The sequence below is a fragment of the Abramis brama genome (assembly GCF_963993115.1).
Source record: "Abramis brama genome assembly, chromosome: 4".
NCBI lineage: Eukaryota > Metazoa > Chordata > Actinopteri > Cypriniformes > Leuciscidae > Abramis > Abramis brama.
Window position 1 is genome coordinate 35,894,153 of NC_139966.1, and position 24,379 is coordinate 35,918,531.

At 37.3% G+C, this 24,379-nt stretch overlaps 1 protein-coding gene across 2 annotated transcripts; it reads left to right on the plus strand.

The window, feature by feature from the left end:
• Positions 1-609: 609 nt before the first annotated feature.
• brd1a (bromodomain containing 1a) lies at positions 610-23,936 on the plus strand. 2 transcript variants are annotated; one of them, XM_084111348.1, is made up of 13 exons: positions 610-919; positions 1,492-2,857; positions 3,001-3,157; positions 3,812-3,943; positions 4,055-4,183; positions 7,658-7,970; positions 9,073-9,312; positions 11,377-11,835; positions 14,767-14,875; positions 16,007-16,143; positions 16,820-16,929; positions 21,894-22,048; positions 22,741-23,936. In XM_084111348.1, the coding sequence occupies exons 2-13, from the start codon at positions 1,509-1,511 to the stop codon at positions 22,922-22,924; spliced, it is 3,474 nt and encodes a 1,157-aa protein (XP_083967474.1). In that variant the 5' UTR covers positions 610-919; positions 1,492-1,508; the 3' UTR covers positions 22,925-23,936. The 2 variants fall into 2 exon arrangements, with proteins under 2 accessions (XP_083967474.1, XP_083967475.1); XM_084111349.1 differs by having other exon boundaries at positions 16,010-16,143; positions 22,741-23,935.
• Positions 23,937-24,379: the final 443 nt, after the last annotated feature.

The following is a 24,379-nucleotide window of genomic DNA, read 5'->3' on the forward strand; positions in this document are numbered from 1 at the left end:
CAAAATGATAAGAGTAGAGCTTGTTCACTCAAGCAAACATACGGGGTTTCTTGACCCGAGGGTCTCTCTCAGGGGTAGTCAGGCACCAGAAGGGGTGGGGCAAAACACCCTTTGATATTTAAATGTGTTAAGGGCAGTGGTAAATTTTTTTATTTTTTTTTGCTGATTAAGAGGTACTCTATATTGTCCTTAACCAGCTTTCTATTCGTGTATATTTCCTGTTTATGATAGTGATACAAATGTACATGTAAATAAATATGTATGTAAATAGGTTGGGATTTGGGGATTTTGTTGTTGTTGTTGAAACAATTAAAGATGCATAACATTACAAACAACAACCATGGCTATATTATAAATAAATAGTGCAAATAAAAAAGAGTAGTATAAACGAATTGAATAAAACTAAGTCACATGTTTTATGATCAGCCTTCCTTGCGCTTTCTTTCTTTGGAAAGTTAGAACGAATTTTTCATCGACTAAAAACAATTTAAAAAGTTGTCTGGAAACAGAACCAAATAAATAAAGTACATTTCCTTAATGAAATATGTTCATAATAACAATGAAGTAATGTAGCCCAGCCTGTACGTCATGACGTAGCGCGTTGCGGGTAGGACGTCCATTCGTAGTGAACCATCCGCATTGTTGTTGGTTGCAGGCGCAGAATCGCATCGACTCGCCGCTCGTTGCAGGGAAGGAAACGACCCTGCCTTTGAATGGCACTTAAACCAAGTGTTCTCCTAGTGATTATTAGTCCAGTATTATAGTCCTGGCGGCCGCTGTGGTTAAGGTTCTGCCGCATTCCAGATTTACCCATGCAGAACTAAATCAGTGGGCTGTGGATGAGAACATTGTGTACGGAATCACGGCAGGCCATCTCGCCATCGCGTTAGAAAGCTGCTCCTCTCTTTATCCATCAGAGGTAATATGATCCTAAAATATCGGTCAATGTTTTGCGATTTGCAGGGGTGAACGTGTTTTAATAATGCATGGGGTTATAAAGCGATAACGTTTGAATGTGCATCGTTATGGTCTCAACACATAAGGAAATGCCTGCCTAGACAGCATTTAAAGGGATAGACGATCCCTAAACGCGGCCCTGATGTTAAAAAAAGAAGCTTCTAATCGAATGTTTGCAATGCACATATAATGACCAAAATGCTTGGAATCGTACGTCTCTAAACTCTCACCTATGATTCCGAAAACGCTTCGATTTGAAGCATTAGTAATCAATGTTCTCTTGTAGTACCTTAATAATACCGAGGTAAAACTGCAGTATAATTAGAAATACATTGCACTGCCGAGGTATGTATTAAAAGTATCATGGTATTGCTATCATTGTACCATGACAACCCAGTAAGTTTGAATAACTTTCTCCCTGATGACAGAAAAGTTATTTAGGAGCAGTCAAGTAAATAAGCGTGGTTTGACTTATTTTGACTAATTCTGCTGCACTGTTTTGTGTTAGGAATAACAGTAGTTCTCTCTTTTCAGCTTTGTAGGGATCCCCAATGAAAAGAAAATCTCTGCCTAACAAAGTATACACCCCCCAGCGGCTGCCTTGTCCCATCAAACATTCCTCAAACCACAAGACGCTGACTTGCGCCCAGGCCCAGACGATGGTGGAACTAGAAGTCGATGGCCGGCTGCACCGGATCAGCATCTTTGACAAGCTCGACATCATAACGGATGAGGATCCCATGGCGCAGGAAATTATAGAGTGCACTAGCAATAAGGAGAACGCTGAAAAACACCAGCAGGTTTTGGTAAGTTCTGCACGCCTCAGAAACAACCAGCAGAAAAAGAACGCCGCTGTCACAGTGCAAAAGGCTTCGGTGCAAGATTGCACACTTCCCGAGCCCAAATTCCGCACAGTGGATTACAATCTTCCAGCAATCCCACACAGACCATCTACATACTACAAGTATGAGGAGAAAACTTCAGAAGAGCTGAACGAGGAGGTGGAGTATGATATGGACGAAGAAGACTATGCCTGGCTTGAGCTGGTCAACGACAAAAGAAAGTGCGAAGGCCTTAACCAGGTTTCCCCAAATGCCTTCGAATTCCTTCTTGACCGTTTTGAAAAAGAATCATTCTTAGAGAGTCAGGGCCAACAGAACCTCCAGTCCTTAATTGATGAAGATGCTGTTTGCTGCATATGTATGGATGGAGATTGCATGGACAGCAACGCCATCCTCTTCTGTGATATGTGCAACCTAGCCGTTCATCAGGATTGTTATGGTGTTCCGTATATTCCAGAGGGCCAGTGGCTTTGCCGACATTGTCTTCAGTCTCCTACACAACCCGCTAACTGCATCCTCTGCCCTAACAAGGGAGGAGCAGTCAAAAAGACGGAAGATGACCGATGGGGACACGTGGTTTGTGCTTTATGGGTTCCGGAGGTTGGGTTCTCCAATACGGTCTTCATTGAGCCTATCGATGGTGTCTCAAACATCCCATCTGCTCGGTGGAAGCTCACCTGCTACCTCTGTAAAGAAAAAGGAGTTGGGGCTTGTATCCAGTGCCACAAAGCCAACTGCTACACCGCTTTCCATGTCAGCTGTGCGCAGAAGGCCGGTCTCTTTATGAAGATGGAGCCCATTAAAGAGTTGACTGACTCGGGTTTACCAACCTTGTCAGTAAAAAAGACAGCTTACTGTGGGGCCCACACCCCAAACGGCTCTGTTAAAAGACCTCTTACAATATATAATGACATTAAGACAAATTACAGACTTTGTCAGTCAGTGGACAAAAAGAGCAGCAGGACAGGATTAAAAAAGCAGAAGAGACTTAAAAACAATGAGGTAGATGTTGTAGCCCCAGTTCCCTCTGTGTCTGTACCCAGCTTTTCATCTGAAAGGTATGTTCGAATCTGTTGATTTTGAGATATCATCAGACCCTTTTAAGCCATTTCAGTGCTATGCTCTCTTTTTAGCATTAGCTACTAGATTGCAACATTGTTTAAAATATTTCACTTCATTATACACTGTCATTCTCCTACAGGTTAAACACAATCCTCAATCAAGTTTCTTTACAGAAGAAGACAGCATTTGGCGAGCTTGTCTTGAAGTATTGGACCCTGAAAAGACAGTCAAGGAATGGAGTGCCGCTCAACAGACGCCTCCAAACTAGCCTACATTCCCAGAAAAATACACAACCGGTAAATAATGCCTAAGCACATTTTTGAATATTAATAACTAGGGTTGTAACAATATATTGTGTCACAATATATCGCAGTACAAAAATGCATCAATGTATTGTGGATAGTGACTATGTATTGTGTATAGTTCACCCAAGATAAAAATTACTGTGAAGAAAAAGTTTACAGAGTTTTAGTGTCATTACTACAATAAACTACTATATCTAATGTTGAATATAATGTATAATGCAATGGGGGAATATTTGTGGGTCCTGATAATGCCAAATGTCTTATGTTACCAGTAAAGAGTAACATATTTTAATATATCTAGTCAGTGACAGAGTGGATACATACATATTCGTCTAAAATAATTCTGTATTTTCAGCTTCAGAATCATGAATATTTTTATTCTGGTGTCTCTATTTGTCCTGTGCATTGGGTTTCCAGCACCACGTCCAAGCCTATTAATTTACACCCACAATGTAATATCAAATTTAGCATTTGAATCAACGGGACATATTTTTTGTTAACCTTTTACCATATGTCTTGGAGTATCGCGATAATATCGTATCGTGAGTTCAGTATCGTGATATGTATCGAATCGTGACATGAGGGTATCGTTACAACCCTATTGATAATAGTTTATTTTTAAACTTTAAACCATTGTAACGACAGAAACAGTCAGAGGAGGAGTCTCGAGCATTGAAGGAGCAGCTGAAAGAGTGGCAACGGTTGAGACTTGACCTTGAGCGAGCACGACTCCTGCTGGAGCTCATTAGGAAGAGAGAGAAACTCAAGAGAGAGGAGGTATGATAACACTAATGCTTTCCTACGTCAAGATAAAGCATTTGTATTGCTAATGTTTAACTGTGTGCATGTGCATGTTCTTGGATGATGACTCATGTGATTCTGTTGCAGATAAAGCTCCAGCAGACTTTAATGGAGTTCCAACTCACTCCTTTCACAGTCCTTCTGAGGGCTGTTCTTGATCAGTTACAGGAGAAAGACCAGGCACACATTTTTGCAGAGCCTGTCAGCATTAAAGAGGTTGGTCTGCACTGCAGTTTCCTTAACTTTAAAAGAAGTCAGAAGGCATTTCACTTTGCATAGATTGTCTACATACAAAAAGTATTTTATACATTTTAATGTAACTTAAGTGGTCAAAAGAAAATAACAAAACGAATGCAAATTTTAAAGAAACATAGCACAAGCATGCTTTTCAAGCAAAACATCTGCTTGGAGAATTTTATAAGCTAAATCAGGGTGCACAATATACGGTCGAACCAAAAATGATTCAGACACAAGATATAATTTTTTATATATTTTTTTACTTGTGGGTGCAGGACACTATAGTTAATTTAATGTAAGTGAGAATAGCAAAATAAAGTAAACTGTGACACATTATACCCAAAAATTCTTCATAGAGTGGACTACCAGTAAAATGTATAAAAATTTGAGACCAAAATTATTCAAACACTTACATTTAATAGCCGACAGCTATTCAACCTAATTCATTTGTGAGACAGTCTATAGTGAATAAACTGTATAAACTATAGTGAATAAACTGTGATAATGTGGGAAATGTTGAAGGTGTCTGAATAAATTTTGGGTTGACTGTATATCAGGTAAAAGCAGACAAATATGAATTAAAACTTATTAACAACAGCTGCTATCAATAGCTCAATGAATAAATAAGCTTTGAATAATGAATAATTGCCTAATAAAGAGTCTACGACCCATGATAAATTAAGCTAAATTAATGTATTGAAAGTCAGATTTTCTTTACCAACGTATCAAAATGATAAAATTACAAAATATATCAATATTACAAATATTTTTATTTGATGTGAACAATTGTGCGAGGTCAGAGACACATTTAAGAAAAGTCAGTGGGTCATGATCCGGTTACAATTAATAATACAGTGAGTGAACCATATACACTGTGAAGGTATCAATCTAGCCGCATTGAAGACCATTAAAGGAATGACCAAACTCTTGAAAAAGTAGAGGCTTGGTGAACAGCACTTTTCATTTAATCTAGCTGCACTTATTTTTTTAGAATAAATGAATTATAAGTTTATTTAATGTATTTAAAATTAATAATTAAGTCAGTTTGAACTTGAGCAGCCTTGCATTATTGCAGCCATTGAACAACAAAAATGACCCCATAGCACCACATAGTGTCCAACCAGCTGTATTACCGTTATATTCAGTTTGAATGATGAATGTTTATGTACAGACAAAGACGAAAATAATAGTGATGTCACTGATGTGAATTAATCGCACATGTTTCTGTAACTAATCATTATTAATCACACCCAACATTAAAATTTGTATTCATGAATATATTTTCACATAAGTACTTTTTTAATGGCATCTTTTTAAAGGGACAATGTGTAGCTTTTTAGGTATTTTATTATCTAAAATCAATATTTTTATTCATAAATATGCCCTCAATGGTGTACAAATACCTATGCCAATGATCAGACTAATCCTCGTAAACGAAGAATTTATTATCTTTATATACATGGGACGGGTAGGTCCTCGGAGGCTTCCATGTAGTTCCGCCATCTTGAAAAACTATAATAGCAGAGAGGGACAAAAAGTACTAGGCCAACGCGTTTCCACAACGCGTTTTCGTTCAGAACCAGCGTCACGTGACTGAAGTCAGCAGAAGCGGAGGAGCAGAGCAGAGAGAGGCGCTTGTCACTGCCGCGGCAAGTTTAAAAGGATGCACTGCACGGTTATTTATACACTGTTTATTCATACATACATATGAGTCACAGGATAAGGAGTCCTCGTCGTCAAAAAAGTCCAAAATAGACCGTAAAAGGAAACGTGACCGGAGATTACAAAAACAAGGGTTAATGTCGGGATAGCTAATGCAGGAGAAAGCTTTCAAAAGAGATGCTGAAGTTGCCTGCTTTCTTCTCGACAGGTAAGTCAATGTTACGGTCTTAATTACAAGCTTTTTTTTCATTGCTTGGTTGTGAACTTTATTATATAGACAGTAGAACATTTATAGTTCTATCTATTTATCTATTCTATTCATAGTACGTTAAACAGGCTCTTTGATGAATAGCAGCTATTGAGTAAAGTAACGTTAGAGAAGGCACGGATGATGATGATATCTAACAATGCACGTACTTCAAAAAATATAACAAATAAAGAAGGCATTACTACTAACTAGTACTACCATAGTTAATGTTTTTCACAGTCAGTAATTTATACTGTAACATTCTTTTTTTTGTTGATTCAAGTTTCAGTTTGTTTTAAATAACAAATCTGTTCACCCGAAGGAAAACTCGAAGTGCTATTATAAGACATCCTGTCATAGCTTTTTGGTACATAACGGCTACCGTAGATGCAACACGCATTTGAAAATGTGAGGCGCTGGAGAGCACTATTTGTTTGAATGCAAAATACTATTTCACCGCTAGATGGGAGAAATTCCTACACAATGTCCCTTTAATAAATATTGTGAATAAAGGCCAGTATCATCTATACCGATGCTGTTAAAAACAATTAAAATGAATGAATGCTAACATTGTATTATATGATCTGCAGCACAAACAACTTGTTGAAATCTAGAAAATGTAGTTTAGCGTTTTGTGACCCTTTAAAGGTGAAGTAAGATCTTACATGTTTTATCTCGGATTAATTTTTTACCTACTATTTTATCAGTGTTGTGTAGTCTTTTTTTATAGCCATTGTGTTTGCTTGTTTTAAAAAATTAAGTCAAGAAGATAATTTCTAGCTCTTGCAAAACCGACCTATTCTGTTTCTGACATACTCCAAGCACTTGCGCTACTTCTGACACTAAGGACAAATTGTTTTACAACGTTCACTTTGTTGCATCAAGTACAGTATTTACGGCCTCATGCTGATAAAATTTATATTTTTATATTTATATATGTATATACATAATTAATTATATTTAATTTATTATTTTAGCAAACCAGGAGTTTTTCATGATCAGTTTAGTGTACTTTCTTAATTAAACCAACCATTCAACCATTGTTGATTAAAGCTGAATGAGCAGTTCAGTATTTTTGTTTGACAAATATTAATATAGCCAATATTAACCCTATTTTTTACAGTCTATGATATTAACACATTGGATCACACACAATCTTTTGCCATACAGTCCGACACTGTTCCTGTCCTTTTCTCCCTCCTAATCTCGCTCTGCCACCCTTCTCCATTTCTCTCCTCTTTCGTCACTTTCTTTCATTTGCTTTTTTTTGGGGGGGTGCTTTTAACACTCTGAAACACTCTGAAAGCACTGCGTGATGAATTCGATCATTAGTAGTGGTGCACCGATACCACTTTTTCCTTTACTGATCTGATTTCGATAACTTAATTCTGAATATCAGCCATACCTGATTTTAGAGCACTTACAAAATTGAATGAAGTTTCTTCTATTGATCTATGACTTGAAAATACAGGTAAATAGAAGAGGCTTGAGAGTCTTTATCACGGATCTGAATTTCACCATTATTTTGTGTGTGTTGCTCACAGGTGCCTGACTATATGGACCACATCATACACCCAATGGATTTTTCCACCATGAGCAAACGCATTGATGCACAAGGCTACAAATATCTGGATGAATTTGAAGCAGACTTCAATCTCATTATTGAAAACTGCATGAAGTACAATGGCAAGGATTCATTCTTCTACAGGGCTGCTGTTAGATTGAGAGACCAGGGTGGAGCTGTGCTCAGGAAAACTCGTCGAGATGTTCAGACAATCGGCTTCGATTTTGAAACTGGCATGCACCTGCTTGAACAACCCAAGATTGAGCCATGCGCACCCTTCTCCTGGGAAGATGGTAAATGCACAAACTTACTGGTAACCCAGGGTACACATTTTTTTTTTGTCCACCAGCCACAGTGACAATTTGTGCTTAAAATGGAATTATTCATGGACATAAAGCAAACTAAACTCACTGCACCTTATGTGATGGTGTAAAACATGGTGTATTTACATGTAAAACAAATTGTGAATCAAACATACACCCACTGTTTTTCTTTTGTCTTTTAAAAAAAAATATGGCAAAAGAAGTATATTTTATTCAAGCTCATGGGCCCTATTTTCGTGTCCGAATTCACTTTTGCTAGTTTAACGACGGGACAAATGGTCGGCGCTCCCGGCGCATGGTCTAAAAGGGTTGTCCCTATTTTCTTAATGAGTAATGGGTGTGTTTTGGGCGTAACGTGCAATAAACTAATCACAGTCTCATCTCCCATTCCTTTTAAAAGACAGTTGCGCTCGGTGCCATGACAGATTTGCTATTTACATGGCAGAATTTGCAAGTGGAAAAACCGAACGCTTCTCTAGCGAGAAAATGGATCTGCTTGTGTGCGAGGTTAAAGCGTACAAGCAAGACCATCTACGGGACAAAGTGTACGCGCATTGCGGACCCGCCTATAGGCTCATATTACTAACGCGCTCTTTAAATAAAAACAAAAAAGTACAATGAAGTTTTTTTTTTTTGCCGCAATTTAGTCTATTTCAGTTGCTTCAAAATAGCAACGCACCAACAATGCGCCTGTACACACCTCGTTTTCAGACTAGCACAAATGGGCACAAATGCATTTGCTATTTAAACAATGTGGCGCAGGACGTGAAAATTAAAAATTGCGTCGGGCTGAAACTAGCAAAAAACACTTGCACCGTGCCTGGTGCCGCATTGCGCTAAATGTATGATGGGATCCCATGTCTTTGTCTCTAAGCAATGGCATTTCTTGATAAATATCACTCGTAAATGCACTGACTGGTACTGGTCAATTTACTGCTCCCTTGAAACTAAGAATCACTAATGGAATTTTTAAATCGGAATAGAAGTGGAATCAGAACCATTAAATTCCTTGCAGTTCCCATCCCTACGTTTTAACAAATCAATCGATAAACAATTATTATTCTTCTTTCAGTGGACCGCTTATTGGTTCCAGCCAATCGGGAGCAGATGTCATTTGAAGAGCAGCTGAGGGAGCTACTAGAAAAGTTGGATCTAACTACGGCAATGAAATGTAGCCCGTCACGGAGCAGACGACTGAAGCTGCTCAAGAAAATCATTGGTGACGTGAGGATGGAGCTGAGTTTGAGGAAAGCTCTTCCTGCTGCTGAACTGAAGAATGCTGAGGAACAAGCTGGCCATATCCTTCAAAAAGGTTTGTTTGAAAAATCTTGGTTTGAAGTTTTCTTGCTATTAACCAGTTAAACATTTGTCAAAGCCTTGTCGGCAACACTTTGACATATCACCATTGTCCCAGGTTAGAGTCCCAGCTTTTCTGATCCAAACCCCCTCTCTCTATCTAATTTTCCTGTCCAATAAAAGCTAAAAATGCCCCAAAATACACTTAATATAAACAATCAAACAACTACTTGTTTGTTTCCAGATGTGATAATGCTTTTCTAATCAATGAGACTTATCATTTTTCACCTTGTTAGACAATGGTTCCCAACCCTGGTCTTGAAGTTCACACTGGAGAACACTGCATGCTTTGTATGAATCCTATATCAAACACACCTTATTAAACTCATTAGTAGATTAGTAGAGACTCCCAAGACCTTATATGAATCAACCGTTGGCCCGACAGTGGAATCCATCAGCATGGTTGAACGTATTCTGTTTGCAGGTCTCTTTCTTGCGTTTCTGTAAAGTGCACTTAACATGTTTGAAATTGAGACAATTTTACCAATCGCACTTGGACATATTATTATATTTTATATGTGGTATATAAGAATTCTAAGTGAACATTTGGCACGATGAGTGAACTTTAAATGACCTGACTTGAGGGAGAGAAAAGCTCAGGATGGATGAGGTTTGAAAAGAGATAATTCTGTCCCCTTGTTTCGTTGTCTCTAGTCCAGGTTTGTAGAATTATTGTTTTAATGTAATTGTTTTAATTGTTTTATTCACATTGCTGTGAATGTTCTTGAGTCCAGTCTTAACAGGAAATCAAGTTGAAGTACGTGCATCAGTTAAAGGAATAGTTCAACCAAAAAAGAAAATTTCCTGGTTATTTACTCACCTCAAGACGAGAGGGTTGAGTTCAGAGCCTCGCATGTGACATGAGCATATTGGGATGGTTACTCGCGACGTAAGACTACATTTTGCACCATTCACTCCATCTTTTCTCAGATGGAGAAAAAACCTGGAATGTTTTCCTTCAAAACCTTAAAGGAATAGTTCACTTAAAAATGAAAATTCTGTCATAATTTACTCACCCACAAGTTGTTTCAAACTTCTATGAATTTAAAAAAAATACTATGGAAGTCAATGGGGTCCATCAACTGTTTGGTTACCGACATTCTTCAAAATATCTTCTTTTGTGTTCAGCAGAAGACAGAAATTCATAGAGGTTTGAAACAACTTGAGGGTGAGTAAATGATGACAGAATTTTCATTTTTAAGTGAACTATTCCTTTAATTTCTCTTCAGGTGAGGAAGGAAAGTCATATATATCTTGGATGGCTTAGGGGTGAGTAAATAATTAGGACATTTTCATTTTTGGCTGAACTGTTAGGAAGATCGTGGTCTATGAGGTGGAAAAAACCCACTTGTAACACCTTAAGCAAATGCCTAACAATTGCACAATATATTGAAATAAAATAATTATTGGGATATGGCTTTGTAAGTGTGATTATCAGATTTGAATTAAATAATTCATAAATTCAATTTTTTTTAAGCTGTTTTAAAATATATACAGATGCATTCACCTACAAAATCAGATTGATTATTTCCAAATAGAGCTATTCACGTCACCTGGCGAAAATTCCTTTTTTTTTTTTTTTTCATATTGCAATATGTACATCACAGAAAAAGTTTTTGTCGGTATTGTGCAGCCCTACTATGGAACACTCTTTGGAACACCTTTTGAACATCATTTTGTAACATCATGTTCCTGGTGTGCCATTGTCCTGCTTCAACCCTAATCAAACATACCTGAACAAGCTATTAAGGTCTTCAGGATTATTAGAAAATCACAAGCAGATGAGTTTGATCAGGGTTGAAACTAAACTTTGCATGACTGGCCCTTCCAGGAGCAGGATGGTTGAGAAACCCTGCTCTAGCAACTGCATGGCATAGCACCGAAAACACACATAAGCAACTGGATAGCATCGTCCAGTCAGCCACCTACAATACAGCTCGCATTTTTCTGAGAAAATGTAAAAATGCCATGCATTGGCAATTTATACAATGTGTGACAGTATCTCCTTGTTTCATGGCAGGTGATAAATCTGTCCCACCTAAGCTTGAGCCATCTGTTTCACTGCTGCCACTCATGAACGCGGGAAGTCACTCTGAGCCACCCACCCTGAAACCTATAGAACCCTGCTCCGACAAACACAGACGCCGCAAGGATAGCGTTTCCCAATCACTCAATGGACACTCCCATCTGCAGATAGAGGACAGCGATGTCAGTGTGGTAGCTACGTCAACTCTGGCTGAGCCATCAAGCCCAGTAAACCGACGGACTTCTGTGCTTTTCCGCAAATCAAAAAGCACAAGCCCTCATAAGCCCGTGGATGATGGTGAAACTCCCAAGGGCAGTTCTCGGTTAGGTGCAAAAACATTCCTGTCAGTCGTCATACCACGCCTGGAGACGCTGCTCCACAACAGGAAGAGGCCACGGAGTGCTAGTGGAGACAGTTGCGAGGACCAATCGCCCATCAAACGGCTGGACACAGGTAGAATCTGCAGGAAGAGAGTCAAAATGGGCAAGACCATTGTGATTGATATAAATGCAAATTAAAGGGATAGTTCACCCAAAAATGAAAATTAGCCCATGGTTTACTCACCCTTAAGTCATACTAGGTGTATATGGCTCTTCCAAGCTTTATAATGGCAGTGAATGGCCATTTCTGTTTTGAAGTCCATAAAAGTGCATCTATCCATCATAAAAGTGCATCTATCCATCATAAAAGTGCTCCACATGGCTCCAGGGGGTTAATAAAGGCCTTCTGGAAACAAGGGATGCGTTTGTGTAAGAAAAATATCCATATTTAAACTAGAGCCCGACCGATATGGATTTTTGGGCGCCGATGCCGATACCGATAAAAAAAAAAGCCAGATACCGATATATCGGCCGATATTATTTATGTGTATATTATAATACAGTAGCAATATTATTTATGTGTATTATAGTACAGTAAGTTTGGACACACTTTCCAATTGGTGTGTACAAACTTTTGATGGGTACTGTATATAGAATACACAGTATAAACAGAATAAATATATAAACGTTTTGCAATGATCACGCAAATGTGTTGATCAAACACTTGTGTGACAAAGATATGTAATGGAGGCAGGGTGAATAATATAATGAGAATTTGAGCTGTAACCAAGCTAGTTTGCATTGCATTTTATATTATATTATATTCTAAATACTGTTGCATAATCTTCACTAAGGACTTTGTCTTTTAATTTAGTCACGTTATTTAAAACATAACTTGTATCAATAAATATATCAAAAGTGTCACTGACAAAACCTTATCTTCTATTTTTAATCTTAATTTCTCTAATATCTACCAGTGGAGGAAGAACTCAGATCTTTTTAGTAAAGTAAAATTAATAATATCATAATGAAAACGTTTTCATATGTACAGTAGTTTTATACTATTTTAAATAAGTAGTAAGCAAAATGTACTAAACGTGAAACTAGGCTATAGGGCTGGACCCGAATATTAGAATATTCGTTCGGTGGGTTGGTATTCGATTTGAAAATTTGACATTCGTTTTTTTTTTTTTTTTCACATCTGGGATCCCCCGCGAAACGGTTCTCATTCGCGCTTGAATAAGGCCGGCGACACACTGACTGCGTGGCATGGCCGTTTTTATTTCGGCTCCCATGTTAACAGGTTGGAGTTTGCACACTGCCTGCGTGAGACGCGTCTCTCAGGCGCGGCTCGAGCCACGCGGAAAACGCATGCAAGCTAGAAATAGAACTGACCCGCAAGTGTTACAGCAACGGGAGTGTTCTCTGGCTAGAGCGCAGAACAGCGGAGTTTGTATGGACGAAGTGCATGTCTGAGCTTGTGTTTTGGGTTAAGCTGTGTTGCTTTGACATTGTGGAAAATGGAATAATAGAAACAAAATGTATTAGCCTTTTTACCCGTTATTATCAATCGAAATTAATCTCGTTTTTTAATTTAACTTAATTTCGTTTTTCTTTATTTAAATTTCGTTTTTCTTTATTTAAATTTCGTTTTTCTTTATTTAAATTTCGTTTAATTTCTTTATTTAAATTTCGTTTTTCTTTATTTAAATTTCGTTTTTCTTTATTTAAATTTCGTTTAATTTCTTTATTTAAATTTCGTTTTCTTTATTTAAATTTCGTTTTTCTTTATTTAAATCTACCCTTTACTGTGTCAGTAATTTTGTTAGTCAGAAAAATATTAGACTACCTTAAAAGTATTGCTTAATTTAACAGACCTGTGTGTGTGCGTTTTATATCACTAATGCAGTGTCCATTCTCGGACGCGTTCTCTGCCTGTGAGGTGCGCCGCGCCGCTTCCCGCTCGCGCTGTTCTGTAGTTTACTAAAAGTGTATTAATTCTGAACATGTCGCGTCTCGCGTGTCCATCTGGCTACTCTTAATGCAAATGGCCCTATATAAAGTGTTATAATTACATAAATTATTGGAATATTGCTTGATGTTGTAACGTAGCAGAATGAGCTTTAACACGGTGTCTACATGGACGCGGCCGTTATTTTTTTGCCACTTTTGCCTGTTCTTTGTGACAGCTTTTAGGTGGCTTTATTGGCAGCGCCATCCTTACATAAATCACTGCACGCTGCATTTTTTTAAATATTAATTTATCGGCCATTATAAATGCCGATACCGATAGTTAGGAAAATGCCTAATATCGGCCGATAATATCGGCCCGCCGATATATCGGTCGGGCTCTAATTTAAACCTTTACAAACTGGAATCTCCAACTTCCGTTAACTGTCCTACGCTCGTTCACGAGAGACTGGCGTTCCAGCGTATGACGTAGGGCGCTCCCGTGAGAATATGCTAGTTCTTGTGAGAACCAAGTTTGTTGACATCGAAGGACATCCATGTGAAGAATTGAATTGTTTGTGCTACATTTTTCTTTAAACACCCTGGTTTTAGACTTCTAATTTGCAACCAGTGTTTTGTTTTGCTCTATCCTCTGCGCTTCCGCATTCATCACCGGAACGTATGCTACACCTGCGTCCTACATCATATGCTGGAATGCCAGTCTCTCGTGAACGTGCGTACGACAGTTAGTGGAAGTTAGAGATTACAGTTTGTAAAGTTTTAAATATGGATATTTTTCTTACACAAACGCATCGCATTGCTTCAGAAGGCCTTTGTTAACCCCCCAGAGCCGTGTGGAGAACTTTTATGATGGATAGATGCACTTTTATGGACGTCCATTCACTGCCATTATAAAGCTTGGAAGAGCCAGGACATTTTTTAATATAACTCCGATTGTATTCGTCTGAAAGAAGAATGTCATATACTGTACACCTAGGATGACTTGAGGGTGAGTAAATCATGGGCTAATTAAAATTTTTGGGTGAACTATCCCTTTAATAGCGTTAGCACTTTTGTAAAAGTGCTCCCTCTCACTCTTCCTTGTGTCTGTCAGGGCTGTCAAACGGGTTTGGCCTGAATCAGGAGAAGGAGTTGTCTTCTAGCAGGCAGTTGGAGCCTCGTCGCAGGTGCGCTTCTGAATCAAGCATGTCTTCCAGCAACAGGTGGGTAGTTGAGAGACTACTTTTGAGAGGATGACATTTACTGTTGTGACAGTGACATATTCCATTTCCTTTCAATAGCATTGTGCTTATTTCATGTAGTCTATTTTTTTGTTTACCATTTTTTACATGAACTAGTGTAGACAAAAGAATTGGTATTATCTTATACTTTCCAAGGGATTAAACTCAACGGCAGTTGTTTAACTGGTTCATGAATACCTGAAAATATACAACCTGCAGACTGCCATCTTGGCTCATGGGTGCTCTGTTCTGGTAATCTTTGTCATGTGACAGTCACATTCAGTCCATGTTTTTGAGATCCCTTTTTGAGAAAAATAATCTGTCATTTACAATACACAACAATAATAAAAAGACAGTAATAAAAATAATAAAAGTTTTTTTTAACGATTTCTCTTAGTCTTTGATTTAAAATATGCACAAAAATGAAACCTTCAAATTAAGTAAGATTAGACAAAAAATAAATGTGGACTACATGACTTTTTTTCACATTTTTTTTTCCTGCCAAATATTTGTGCCTTTATGTTTGGTTATCCCCCCATTCCCCTCAAATGCCTGGGAAAACTTGTTAGGACACATGGTACCATAAACTCTGGTAGATATCAGCACCCGTCAGGCAGCATAACTGGTAGGATCTTCTAGCAGGACAATGGTCCAAAGCACACCTCAAAATCAACTACAACCAAAAGGTTCATTGACCACAAAATTAAGGTTTTACCATGGACATAGCAGTCCCCTAGCCCAAACCCCATAGAAAACCTGTGGGATGAGATGAAGAAGAGAGTCAACAAGCATAAAACCTCTGAAGGATCCAGAAAGATCCTATATGGAGGAATGGGCTCAAATCCCTTGCCATGTGTTCATCAACTTAATGTGTTATAAGAGGGAATTGAGAGCTGTTTTCTTGGCAATTGAAGGGTGCTCAAAGTGTTAAATGAAGGGTTCCCAATAATTGTACACACACACACACACACACACACACACACACATATATATATAAAGAAATATATCAAATGCACATCTCTATATTCTTATTTTCATGTGTGCTTTTTGTTGTTGTCATTTTTTGAGCTCATCTCCCACATCACACCATCATGTTTTCTCATCTGTCTTTAGCAGTATTGCACTTAATCTTCCGAAGTGTGGGAAGGGAAAGCCGGCCCTCATCCGGAGAAACACAGTGGAGGACAAGAGTGAGATTATTGCTTGCATCGAGAGTAGAAATTTCGCCAAAGCTGCTAGAATAGCTGCTGGTAGGTATCCACATCGCTATTCTTTTTACTGATGTGTTTAACACCTGTGCAAGTTGTCCATTGCAATCAATGAAACATGCTGTGTTGATATTCACAATTATGAGTGTGATCTTGTGTTTTTTTTCAACAATTCTATAAACAAGTTAGTATTGAATTAGCAAGTCGGCTATTTTATTTATCATTGTCACTGAAAATAGAGTGACTCAGGGATGACGTCAGAACCCGATAGTCTATTTGAGATTTTCCTGTGCAGTTTTAGAATGTTTATTTTTCTTTTCTTTTTTCTGAGTAAAGCCTGTGGTAAACATAACTTGCCGATACTTTCATGTTTTGTTCTACAATGCAAACCACACACACTCACACTAGTTCCTTGTCTAGTTAATAATTAGAAATGTCTGCATGCATGAAAATGTGCCTTATTTTAAACATTTAACTTTGTTTTATGTAAACATTATGAATCTAATTGTCTATCGTTGCTGTTTGATAGTGCTTAAAAAAGTCTTGACATTTCAGTGTAAATACTATGCGATATTATCTAAAATATTGAGATTTTATTTCTGGCAATCACTTAGACCTAATGGATATTTAATAGTCTTAACTATGTAGTTATTGTCAGTATCATGGTTTAATGTTTGTGCCATCATAACATGTTTTGTTGATATTCCTGCTTTCATAGAAGTTGGCAACAGCAGTATTTGGATGGCCACTAGTGCTACCACAGTTATGCTGGAACCTCTCAAACTAGTTTGGGCTAAATGTAGTGGATACCCCTCCTACCCTGCCCTGGTGAGTCTGAGTGTGCATGTGTAGAAACTAGCTATTTCTCTCTCTCTCTTCCTTTCTTCCTCCCTTATTCACATCCTGTAAGCTTTCTTATTTTCTATCTACAGATACTCATGAAACCCATCTACAGAAATTTGCTTTTAAAAACGTTTCATGTTATGTCATGTAAATTGTCATGTTATGTTTTATTTATTCTTTATAATACTGAAAATTGTCACAAGACAGGACAGGCATGTGACAAGTTTTGACATTACAGACACAAGTAAAACATGTGACATTGTTTCTTTTCTATCACGTATAGCGTTTATTTAATGTTAAACAGCCTTTGCACAAGTGAGAGTAGACTTATTTTTTATTGAAGCACTAATAACTTAGGAATACCGATTAGGAATGGAGACTAAAGTAAATTTTTACTACAGTTATGCTTCCATAAGCTTTAATGAATTTTTGTCCTGTTGAACTTGTTTGGATTTCTCCATGAGTCTCTCTCCACACACACAGAGAGAGAGAGAGAGGGTGTGCCTGTCTCAACTGTAAGTCACTGTTTACATAAAACAGATAATTTCACACTTTTTATCCATGTTATTTGTTTTTGTTAGTGGATTTTAAAGAAATGGTTTCTGTTAAAAAAAAAAATCTGCCAATTATTTTTTCCCCCCGCAATTTTGGATCTTTTTTTGTGGGATGAAATTTTGGGTCATCCCTAATGCATCTCCCATGCTTTCTATAATATTTCAAAATGTAACAATTGGACTTTGAAATTTTCTTGGGCTTATAAGGCAGCTGTCATGTAATCAATAGTTCTTAATAGTTCTGGATTACATGCTCATTTGGCTGGAATCTTAACTTGACTTAACTTGAAACTTTGGTTTTTCCTTTTTTTTTTTTTTTTTCTTAGAATGTAATATTTTAGAATGCGATTATAAAGCCTTAGAAACAATGCCAAGACATTTTAAAGGGGACATCGGATGCCCCTTTTACAAGATACATTTTTGATGTCCCCAGAGTGTGAATGTAAGTTTTAGCTAAAAATACCCAACAGATCAAGAACTTTCATCTTGCTTTAATCCACTATTAGTACAAGCCTGTTTTAGTGGACCCTGTCCGAATGATGGCCAAAACTTTACTGATGAGTTTATTGTACATCACAAAAAAGATGAAGCATCCGTTTTCACTCCAGAAAATCACCATAGAGCTGAATACACTGTACAAGAAGTGCACAATAAAGTCTTCCATAATCTATATCTCTATTTCTCTCTTGCATTATCCTCAACATACACAGAGAATTACACATAAGCACTCGTTACAGCTAACAGTAGACAAATATATACAGACCTTATGCCTTTTGGTGCTTAATAAACTGGTAAACTTTATATCCGTAAAACAACTCCTATGACCTGTAAAAAAGTGCACGCTCTCCTTTTTTTTTACTGCCGGGACCAGTATCGATCTAGAGACTAAGCTGTAACACGAACATCCTCGAGTAACAACTTCCAACTAAGCAAAACCTGTTTTGTATTGTCCCTTTGTATTGACCCCTCGCATTCCCTTCAAAAATAAAACGAATCCACTGCGTCTTCAGTGGCTCTGATGTCGGGAGTAAATTAAGACTGTTATGTTCACTCTTGCATCCAACAACAACCTGAGTTGCTTTTGAGACATTCCTGTCACTACAGTTGCTCGGGCCTGGAGAAAATGGCTACAACTCGCTCAGGGCGGGGTCTATGCTAATATGGCAATTGTATTGATATTACAATACAAGATCTATTAGTAACAAAACATTTTTAATTAATGATCTTATCTCTTCACAAGATTTGAACTTGGCTCAGCGATTGTAACCAGGATCAGTTTTTTTCACACTGATCGAATGCGTTATTCTCTACATTTCATTTCGACTTTTTTTCTCGAAACACAATGACTTTATTCTCGAAATTTTATGAATTTATTCTCACTATTACTTTGACTTTTTTTCTCGAAATTTAAAGAGTTTTTTCTTGAAACACGATGACTTAATTCTCGATATTTAATGAGTTTATTCTCAAGATTGTATTTAGTTTTTTTTCTCGAAATTTAACGAGTTTTTTCTCGAAACACAACGACTTTATTCTCGATATTTAATGAGTTTATTCTCAAGATTGTATTTCGACTTTTTTTTCTCGAAATTTAACGAGTTTAATCTCGCATTATAATGACTTTAATCTCGAGATGGTTTTATTTTTTTATTATTGCTTGGCCCTAATCCTCTTCCGTATGATAGCCTTGTTATATAGGGTGATTTTAATATTCATATTTGCTGCCCTGAGAAGCCCTTTGTACAAGATTTTTTGTTAATGTTGGATTCTTTCAACCTCACGCAGTCTGTCGATGGTGCTACGCATAAGCAGGGGCATACTGTTGATTTGGTTTTGTCCTGGGGTGTACCGGTGGATGACCTGACTATTGAGAACATAGGGCTCTCAGATCATTTTATTATGTTTAATGTCACATTTGCTGGGCTCCCTTTGGGGCCCGTGCCAGTCGAGCTCAGGCTATCAATGCTGGTTCTGCCTCTTTAAGTTTTCTGACCAGTACAATGCCCTTATGCCAGGTTTTGAGTACAATCCATCTATTCAGGGTTTAGAGGAGCTGGTATCTGATTTCAATATGGGCTGTAATCATATTTTGGATTGGATTGCCCCCTGGAAACAGGTAAAATCAAAAACTGTATCTCAGCCCTGGCTCATTGATTGAGAGTCGACTGTTTAGACAAAAATAGAGGCAGGCGTTGAGGAAATGGAATAAAGATAGACTACAGGTCTCATTTAAGATACTTTATGAGATACATACAATCTGTATGGTGTCTATCAACAGTTTGTCAAAGCTGCTGAGGCATGGCATTTCTCCGATTGAGAAATTCTTAATCTCCAAGAATCAGTAAAGTCCTAAAATATTATTTCGTGTGATTAATACAGTTTTAAATCCTGCATACCCTATTGTTTTCGAGAATTCAGAGAGAGCTTGTGATTTTTTTTTTTTTTGTGTGTGCAGTTTTTTATGGATAAAATCTCCGTTATTAGAGCCAGCATCTCTAGTTCTGTCCGGGTTCAAAGCCATTTTCAAGCTCTTCCTGATTCTCTTACCTCAAAAATGCTAAAATGCTGGAGAAGGTAGTTCTTAACCAACTTTCAACTTTTTTAAATAAAAACAATACTTTTGATACATTCCAGTCGGGTTTTAGACCTCAGCATAGTACAGAAACTGCCCTTCTCAAGGTGACCAATGACTTGCTTTTGTCAGTAGATTCTGGGATCTGTTCTGCCTTAGTGCTGCTGGATCTGAGTGTAGCCTTCGATATAGTGGATCATGGGATTCTCCTTGAGTGTCTGAGTCAGTGAGTGGGCATTAAGGGGATTGTATTAAAGGTGTTTTTTTATCTATTTACAGGGCAGATTGTGCCTTTGCGGTAGCAGCACCGCGTCTTTGGAATAGTCTCCCTTTACACATTAAATCCTGTGATTCCATTTAGTGTTTTAAATCTAGGTTGAAGACCTATCTCTTCTCTGCTGCTTTTAACTGTTCTTAGCTACATGTGGTTTATTTAGTGCTTTGTTTTGTTTGTCTATATGTTTTATAAGGTTGGGTCTGTAAAGCATTTTGGTCAACTCGTGTTTGTTAAACGTGCTTTAGTAATAAAATGATTGATTGATTGATTGATTGATTGATTGATTGATGACAAGCCAGGAACCTAACTAAATGCAAAAAAAGCTGAAAAAGTGAAAATTTCATCCGATGTCCCCTTTAAACCATGACACTTAGTTATCAGTTATCGGACAGTGTGCATCAGCATATTTTTGGCATGTGCTGAACATGTCCCTTTACACTCGGGGGCACTGGCCTAAAAAAGGTTGAGGACCACTGCGCTAGAGTTATGCTAGTGAAGAAGTCTCAAACCCCAGTCAATTATTCACTACAGAAACTGAAAGTAAAAACTGACTGAGCTTTTGTCATCTGACACTGCATTAATGGCGTATATTTTCTTAGAGATGATGAGAGATTTTGTGTTAAGTTGTTTTTGAAAGGAGTAAGCTAATCTAACTAATCTTTTATTATCCTCGTAGAGCATCAGTTATGTGCTATTAATTTATTGTGGAGCAAATTAATTATAATATTAATTTAATTAAAAAAATTAGCCTAATAATAATTTAATGCATTAATTGGAAATGCCAAATCCTCTTGATTTTCTAGACTGTTGACTAGCTTTGACCCTCTGAACAGTGAGTTTTTCTTACTTACGCCATTGAACAATGGATTTGGATCTCACTCCATAACCGCTTCAAATTGCAGCGAAGGAATGAGGAATTCTCATCTTCTGAATGAGTGACACTTGTCTGCTCAGTTACCTGCCCTCCATTAGCAATTTCTTTTTTTTCTTTTTTTTTGAGAAGTAATTATCCAACGTATTGGGACACTAATCCACTTTGTCCGATCATTTAGTTTTCCCTGTAGTCATACTAACACAATAAACTAAAAGTAACCTATTGCTCTTATTTTGTTCTGCTGCCCCCTATCAATGCAGAGATGTACGTTTAAATGCATATTAAACAAATTTTAAATCTGAAACTCCATGACTACAATAAATTGATGGTGTAATTGGATATGTGTATAATAATAGCGCACATTTATCTAGATTAATGTTAAAGTGAGCGGTCATGTAAAGTGGTTAAAGTTAGGCTACTACACTTTGGATTTCCTACCCGATATAATTACTACATGGACAGCCGTGTGAACGATTTATCCGTCACGGACTGCATGACTTTGCCACTTCCTGTGGAGCTTTTTTGTTCTGTGACCAATTGACTAATTCAGATTTTGCCGACCAAGCCTTTTCTCATCGACTAACGCTTGGTCAACCATTAGGGGGCAGCCCTAGTCATTTTACTGTTTCCAGGATTGTCATCATGTTCTTTAATGTTACGGTTTCATTACAGATCATAGACCCTCATATGCCACGTGTGGGGTGCCAGCACAATGGAGTCTCTATCCCAATGCCCCCGCTGGACGTGCTACGGATCGGAGAACAGTTGCAGTACAAGTCCGAAGAGAAACTTTACCTTGTTCTCTTCTTTGACAACAAACGTAGCTGGTGAGATTTTTAGAGGTTATTTATTAGTGTTTGCGAAGTCAAGCACCACTATTACTAATCCTTATATTTAGGGGTTTGAGCAAACTTCTAACACTAAGTATTGCACATCTGCAGTTAACTTGTTCTTGTTTTACAGACAACAATGTCAAATTGTGCGGTTGTTCTCCGTAATTAGAAAAGTTTTACTCAAAGAAATGAATAGCACTTATGATAAATATTACTCAATTAAATTTCAGAATTCACAATTCCAATTTTGATACCACAGCAAGAACTACTAGCCTAATTAATATAAAGTTAAAACATTATTAAAGGCAATTAAACAAGGAAACAATTAAATGAGGACAAATAACATAAGAACAAAGTTACTTTACTTTAAACAAACATTACATTTTATTTCCATCCTAACCCATTACATATTACTTATTAGGCTGACGGCAGATGAAGGAAGCTCATTTGGATTCATTAAATGTGGTCAAAATCTTTGCCAGACTACCTCTAAATGTGGCTTCAGTTACTCAATCGTTATCAGATAACAGTGTTGTCACAGTTTGTATATCTGGCTTTTACTGGGGTAGAGTGATCCAATCACTGAAAACACAAGCATCACATGAATATACACAAAATGTGCAAATGTGCAACAACTTGTGGAAGTTTTATAAAATAGGATTGTGTGTGCTGTTTCCCTTTTCCAGGCAGTGGCTTTCTAAATGCAAGATGGTTCCTCTCGGTATTGACAAAACCATCGACAAGATTAAGATGATGGAGGGACGCACCTCAGCCGTCCGCAAAGCTGTTCAGACCGCCTTCAACCGCGCCATGAACCATCTGACTCATGTCCAAGATGAACCTGTTAGTGACCTCAGTGACATTGACTAAGACAATGCAAATGCAAATGCAGGCACTTTTCAAAGCCTTAGTAACTGTCATTCCTGACTGGCACCTGCTGTGTGACTTCTGTGGTTTCTGCTACTCTATATCTTCCACTCCATTCTGCTACTCTATATCTTCCACTCCAGTCTCATTTCCACAGAAGTCAATTCTGTAAATAATGTAAATTACTTAACACTAACTTAAATCTGAAGATTTACAATAATGGGTACTGTACATACATTTTTATAGTATTTATACATTTTAGTGAATTATACCGTGCATAATTACTCATGGATGCTGGAACAAATGAACAAAATGAATAAATTGTATGAAAAAGTAGAGAAAAATTGTGTGATCAGGGCTGAAACAATGTGAGAGTGCTTGCTTTTTTATGTTTAAATTATTGAAGTTTTTACACAGGCTTTTATTTGGCATTAATGTTTTTATAAACTAAGAATGTTTTTACAACAGTTTTAACATATTTTGATGTATTTATATAACTATATATAACTGTATTTGTCTGTTTTTCACATTAGAGGGTCTTGTTGTTTTGAAACCACAAGTGCGTTATTCTAAAATTCTAATGAAACCAAAAGAAATGCTGCCCCGACTTCTTTTGTTTGTGTTGAGTGAATGGTTTTGCTTCAACTGTGTTTTTATTTTTTTAAGTTTTGTATTTTTTGTGCGTGGGAACTCCATATTTGCTGTAGGATTGTTGTACTTGTGTTAATTTATTGGGGGTGGGGGGAATAGAATTCAGTGAATTCTATTCGCTAGTGAGATTTTTTTTTTTTTTTTTTGACTGAACTTTAGGAATTATTCTTGTTTTTTTATGATTCTTACTTTTATAAAGGAGTCCTAGTAGACTGTTTACAGTGACTTTATTTATGTTTATTCTGGGTTGCAGTGGGTAGATTTTGGAATACTTTTTTTCTATACCACATCATTTATTTGGTAATAGAACTGTTAATGATATTGTCCTTTTTTATTTTTTTTAATAAATTCATAAATAAGCCATTTAAGTCTTGTTCATTTAAACAATTGCTTTATACCATAGCACTTATTATTTGCATGGCACTTTAAGATATTTCTAAAAATACCATGTGCTATAATATAGAGTTCATAGACAATTGGAAAAGTTTTGAGGCAGACCTGACATGTTGAAAATAGATGGTATTCATCCCTCCTGGGGTAGTAATATGGCACAAAGTCTTAGAGTTGAACCTTGACTAACTGAGGCCAAGGTCAGGAAGCAGACAGACTGGCTAATCAGGTGAACATATGATGAAGCTTGGGTTGCTGAATATATGATCCCTTTCTTCAAAAGCACTTATTGTAAATTATATGATTACAGATCATAACCTAGATGTGCTGTGTTTGACAGAAACCTGGCTAAAACCAGACGATTACATTACTTTAAATCCAACCCCCAAGTGGAATTCCACCCCGAGTTTTTCCTAC